Source organism: Chenopodium quinoa, unplaced genomic scaffold, assembly GCF_001683475.1.
Source record: "Chenopodium quinoa cultivar QQ74 unplaced genomic scaffold, ASM168347v1, whole genome shotgun sequence".
Classification (NCBI taxonomy): Eukaryota; Viridiplantae; Streptophyta; class Magnoliopsida; order Caryophyllales; family Amaranthaceae; genus Chenopodium; species Chenopodium quinoa.
In genome coordinates this window covers 2,311,812-2,318,426 of record NW_018745054.1, presented here as the reverse complement: position 1 = coordinate 2,318,426, position 6,615 = coordinate 2,311,812, and the positions used below count along the sequence as shown (strand labels likewise).

Here is a 6,615-nt window from a genome sequence, read left to right as displayed (position 1 = left end):
TTTTTTTTGACAATTTTTTCTTAAAAATGCTAACACATCTTTAGCATTTACATCATTGTCAAAATAAAAAATAAAATAACTTGGTGTCTACATAGATGGAAAAAAAATCAATTTATTTTATTCAGTTTATAAATGTGATTCTTTTTTAATACTACCTTCATTTCACATTATTTACAACGATTTTACACTCACTTTATTTCGCTATATAATTTAATTAAACTAGTGCAAAAAAAGGTCCCAATTATTCTGAAATGGAAGAGGCAACAAAGATTAACCACTAAAGCAAAGCGGAGACGATTACTTATATCAGAACTTCAGATATATATTCCAGACACTTCTCATTACACAGATGAATATATCAACTGAACAAACTAAAATAACAAACATTCAGAGCACGTTATCCAGGTTTGCATATAATTTGCTATAGAATGTTATACAAAATTGGTTATCGATAAACTATCAGGCCAACAAGATTTTGTTTGAAGAATCCACAACCAGTTCAGCATGAAAATATATATATTGGTGCAGCATCCCCAGCTGATATTTCTCAAGAGCACCCCTCAGCAATTAATCAATAGCAATGATGAGGAATCCAACGGATACATACATGAGGAACACTGGGTAGAGAGCCAAAGCTTTTCTCCTTGGGCCAACTGCTGAACTCATAAATGGATATGCAGCCCACGAACTCCAGGCCAAAGTCACACAAACCACAACTATCTTGATAATCACATTATCCTTTAACATGCAGATGAGAGCTCCGACGTCCAAAGGGAAAAGGCAGTAGCCTAGAAGGCTCAAACTCTGGAAGAAAATTATGTGTCCACCCTAAACCAACATTACCAAACCATTTGTGAGTAGCATGCAAATATTATATAGTCTCCTACGTTTGATATTAGTTTCTCCAATATTGTTTTATTAGACATCATTCATCTTCTTGTTCTTAGGATTATATTTTGGGGGGGAAGTTGTGGAAAATGGAACATAAAGAAAAGACATAAAGGGTTCTCTTACCAATAGCAGTACATTTAGTGTCAAAATTACAGCACCAGCAGCAAGAAGGGCAAAAGCAACAGCAAACACCTCTGACTGGAGACATCAACAGTACCACACGAAAAATTAGTTTCTACAGAAACTGCCTTGGAAAAGAAAGAAAGAAAATAGAAGCACCAGAGCAACTAATTGCAATAACATAAAAATAAAATATAGGGACAATAGTGATAATCACTAAACTACAAAGATGCACCAGAACAACTACACTTCTTTATTTCCCTCTTGCCTAGGTATTAATATGGCCAATTAATAGTGAGTGAAAAATAGTTAAATCACTTGAGAAAATAGTTATACAATAACATCAATATTACACAGTGAGCTTATGTTGGTTTAGGATGTGTAAGGGACTTGAATGGCCCCTAATTGGCCCTAAAGCTTATGTTGGGCATTAATATGGTACTATGTGAATTAATTTTTTTTATATATATATGGATGATTAAGCAGGTGTCAAATAACCAGTGAGGAAAACCAAAAAGTGAGCAGCAATTATAGAAGATCTGACCCAACACGACTTATTGAGGTTTGGGAGAACGATTTGCTTAAAATGATACTTCCTCCGCTCTTTTGTTATTGCAACTGTACAAGAGTAATGACAAAGAGCACAAATGATTTGGCTCAACTAATATAACTTCTGTCAATGGATCAAAGATTCAACGAAAGATCTATTATCTAATTCAAAGATACCAAATGCAAGCTTTTCTCTAGAAACCATCAACTACTAATAAACACAGCTTGATGCAAGTATTTATTTATTTCTGTATTTACCATGAAACATAATTGGTATAGCTGGGGACTTCGAAGCTTTTGCAGACAAGAATGGTGTTAATTGCAAAGAACGAAACCATTCAAATGGATGAATATAACCAAAGATGGAAGAAGAGAATTTTCTTTTATTTGATATTTTCCTCAAAACTACACAAGTTCTAGACAAATTTAAAAATGCCCCCTCACAATTTATCTCTTCATATTATCCTCTGCAGAATTTAGAGTGATATCATTTATATATGTGTGTGTCACTAATTATCATATAACACTTGCATTTGCACAAGAACCCCAACTGACCATCAGAATGATGTTATACCTATCGGTCACCTTCTAAATTCTTTGACTTTTTATACTACCACGTCCCAAAAGGGATGGGAACTTTTTTTTTATTTTCCAAATACCATTGTCTATTGATGTTGATGAACGGATGTCCTTATCTGTTAACTCTGACTATCTATATTTCTACCAGAGCTGCGGAACTAACGACTCTATTAGAAAGTAGAATGACAAACTTTTACACAATTTTTTTTTTTTTTTACATTGGGCTTTTAGGAGGCTGCCCATGAGCCTGTTTTTACATATGCTTTTCTATATCTCTTCGGATATAGGCTAGCATATGAGCTTGGCTATAATTTCTCCCAAGGGGAAGGTAAGGTTAGATTCACCATACAATTTCAAAGAGGTTCTATAGTCTTGCCCTAAAAAAACACAAAAATGTCTTTTTGAGTTAATTATTGATCTAAAAGGCAACCCTATCTACAACAACAGCGACATAAAATATTACAGCCTTAATCCCATAAGGATGAGATCAGCTGTATGAACAAAGATGTCTTCCCAATAAGTCACTTATATACACTCAATATAGTCTGATCTCCCAAAGATGCAATTGATTCATATTCTATTTAACACCTTCATTTGGTATACCTCAATTTAGCTTATAAATTTAATATCCCAACTTTTAAATCTCCAAGCTAGTGCTTGATAATATATTATTATTAGCATGTCTAAACCTCAGAACCATATGTCAAAATTCAAATTATAGTCGTATGAGCCTTTAAGTCCATGCCATCAACTACACTAGCAAATTAGTCTCACACTTTCTTCTATTAAGATATACAATTCTCTTACATGTAAGAAACACAAAGTTAGTTTTATCTTTCTTTTTCTAAAAGATAATTCAGCAGGCTATCATATACCGAAAGGAACCAGACAATAATCAATTTGCAGTGTATATATCTTAACACCTTGAAAGCAGAGAAATAACCACTTGACATCAAAAACCCAGAATTCTTATAAATTCAAAATGTACTTATTGAATTGATGGATGGAAATTACATTATTCCCAAGCAAAAAAATTTATGAGGCTAACACTATTATTTGCACTGCAATGCAACAAAAAGGTTTAGAAAAGCAGCTTACCATTGCAAGCAGATTTTAATTTTAGTTCTGATCAAGTCAATTGGAACATTCCAGTACATATATTCTCTTGAACTATCATTCAGTAAGAAACTTTGGCAGCAAATGAATTCCCAGTACAGATAATTTTAATTCCCAGATGTTCTCCAAAGCCAACAAATATTGACTGTTACTCTTCCTCATACTATGATTCATATACTCCATTCAGCCCAAATCAAGTCTAGAAGATGAAAACTAACATTTATCTCATTGCAATTAACAAACATTCTTCAATTATAATATGCAATAATGGCTAAAATAAGAAATGAGAAGGGAATTTACTCATTAAACAAAACCAAACTCCTATCTGATTCCATCCTCTTCTTTCTTCTAATAATAGCCTTGCTGCATGCCATGTTTATCGATGACTGATTCTTCCTGGTACTATGACTCATACCAAGACAATGCCAGGATTGTTAAACATGGTGTCATTCTAATGGCTGTAATACTAAATTAGTAATAACTAAACCCTCCTAATTACTAACCAACACATATTCAAGCATTGTTTGTTCACTTTTGTGTATTAACACAACAGGCCCAAAAAAAAAAATCATCAATTGATCTTCTATGAAGTTTAAATATTATTTTACCCTGCCACACCACAAAATGGTTGAGAAAATCATCTTCTTGATCATGAGTAAAAGTTCTTTCTCATTAGAACAATTGGAGCAGTCTCGCACAAAAAGTCAATTGATCTATAAAATTAGGAGTAGATCAAACCATGAGCTACAAATAATATCGAGCCACAGAAACTTCACTAATCAAATATTTTCAAAGTCAAGAGGTATTGATTGTCAATACTTTTCAATCCTCAATTACATTTCATCCATTGACTCATTCATTCTCTTTCCAACCTATATCGGTCTAGGAGATCAAAACCAACTTTAATATCATCGTAAAAATTGCCATTTATTGCTAAAATACACATCAAGAAGGGAATTTCCACATCAAACAAAATAAGCACCATACTTTCATCTCCTTACATTGTCCCAAAACCGATTTCCTGCACACCAAACCCCATCCTAAACCAAGCCAATGCCAGAAGAATTCAGAAGTGATGTATAGATTTTGTCCTATTACCAAAACCTAAAGTCCTAATTACTCATTAACACACCTTCAAGGATCGTTTGATCTCATTTCCGCATTGTCACATCCAAACCCCAGAATCCAAAAACAATAAAAATATCCCAGTATCATCAAAATGCAGTTTAATTTTAGTTGACTAAAATAAAATACAGTACACTGTACACAACAGCAAAAATCTTGATATGATCGATTTTCCGTGTATTTATCACACCAATCCAAACAACCACATTATCTTGAAATCACAAATTAACAAAACCCCAGAACACAGAAACAATAAATTCATTAAAACAAAAGAAAAATGATTACCTTTTTGACAGAAGCAGACCAAGACAAGGTAAGACCAAGGAAGACAATGAAGAAAAAGGGACCCCAAAGATCCCAATCACGAAGCGCCTTACCAGGGTCTTCCCTATAAGGATTAGGAAAGACAACAAGCTTCAAATTACTAACAATTCGGGACAGATCTCGCTTAACAGTATCCCAAACAGGCTCAGTGAGGGTGTTGGGAGGGGAGCCGAACCCAGAAGCGGCAATACCGGCAGAGTTAGATGATGATGAAGGTGGTGGGGAGGGTGTAATAGAGGGTACGGAGTGGGGTTTGGAGGGAGGAGGGGCGGAAGGAGGGGGGAGATTGGAGGGGATGAAAGGAGAAGGGGTGGAGGAGGAAGAGGAGACGGGGATGGAGGCGCGAGGAGGAGAAGGGGGGCGAGCGGCGGGGAGGACGGACGAAGGGGCGGAGTGAATGGAGGAGTGGATGAGATTCTCGATCTCGTCGATGTCGGATTGGGAGGAGGAATGGAGTGGGATTGTGTCGCTGTTTGGATTTGTGTGTGACATGATTATTTGATGAGGAAGATGATTTGAGGAAGATGATTGGGGAAGTGGGGATTTGGGGAAAGAGAGATCTAGAATAGAAGGGTGTGGATCTGAGGAGAAGGAGGGAAAATGGGGAGGAAGAGAGAGAGTGTCTGTATGTGTGTAGAAGAGAGATCGTTAATGGCGGGGGAAAGGAGGGGAGTTGTCGGAGAAGATGAGCATTGTACGCTTGGAGGTCACTCAGTAATGGTGAAGGTGTCAAGGTGAACAAAGTTTGGCCCCATCGTGTGTTTTACTCTTGATTTTGTTTTTTTTTTTTTGTTTTTTTTTTTGGTCAAGATTTGAATAAGACAAAAAATTTGGTATATTGTTTTTGGGTCTAGTAGACACCGGCACACCGCCCTCGAAGCTCCCGTTAACGCTCGCAATATAAAATAGGAAAAATTTTAAATTACCATTCAAAAAGGGGTTCTAATTTGAAATTACCACCCATTAAAACTTTTATTTTAAATAACCACCCATTAAATTAAAACAATTTTCAGATTACCACCTTTTTATGTTTTCAGGTAGAATTTCCGATTGTGGGCCCCACTTTATTAACTTCCCTCCTTTTTTCTTCGACCTAACATTCTGGTTGTTACATTAAACTCTAAAACCTTCATCTCTCCTCAATTCCTTCACTTAATTCTTCCAAAATCATCAATTTTCCCTTTTTCTTCCTTTAATTCTCTGTCAAATTCTCAACTACCCATTTAGGATTGAATCAAAACCCTAACTCTACTTTTTTTCTGCAAATTGAATGCTTTGGTTGTACTTGCATGTGATGTTGATTGCGCCATCTCGAAGTGTTCTCTGGGACCAGAAGCATATAGTTGAAGCTCCTGTCAATTGCTAATGTCAATGGCGACTCCTCCATTTCTGCAAAACAAAATCCAAAAACAAAAAAAAAAGAAAAAGAACAAGCTTACTGCTTACAACTTCATGCAACTATGAATCATTCAATTCTTTCAATCGCAAAACACAACACATAAGATACAATTATTCAACATAGTAAACAATCATTCAACAAATTTGGACAACATCAACTCCAATTAGCAGAATTCTAACAAAATCGCACAATTAATTGCAAACAGATAGCCTAATTGCAAAAAAAAAAACCCTATTTAATTGACTCATGAACCCTAATTCCTAAATTGGCGAAAAAAACCTTAAATTATGAAGTAGTGGAATCATACCATTGATGCAAATTGAGTGTATGATCTTCAGTAGATAACTTCTTCTCACAATAGTAGTTGAAATTTGAGGAATTTTGAATGAAATAGGGCAAAATTTGTGACTTGAAGTTGTACAATTTTTAAACAACATAATTCGGGGAGAGAGAGAGTCAAAATAGTGAAATTAGCCGTTTATAGTCGTTATGTGGGGCCCTCAAACGGAATT

General features: G+C 35.3%; 1 protein-coding gene across 1 annotated transcript; it reads right to left on the bottom strand.

Moving 5' to 3' along the window:
• Nucleotides 1-270: 270 nt before the first annotated feature.
• On the bottom strand, nucleotides 271-5,681 carry LOC110709175 (protein YIPF6 homolog). The gene is made up of 3 exons (XM_021887391.1): nucleotides 4,666-5,681; nucleotides 1,015-1,089; nucleotides 271-828 (listed from the first exon to the last, which is right to left on the bottom strand). Exons 1-3 carry the CDS (start codon nucleotides 5,194-5,196, stop codon nucleotides 568-570), a joined length of 867 nt encoding a protein of 288 aa, XP_021743083.1. The 5' UTR covers nucleotides 5,197-5,681; the 3' UTR covers nucleotides 271-567.
• Nucleotides 5,682-6,615: the final 934 nt, after the last annotated feature.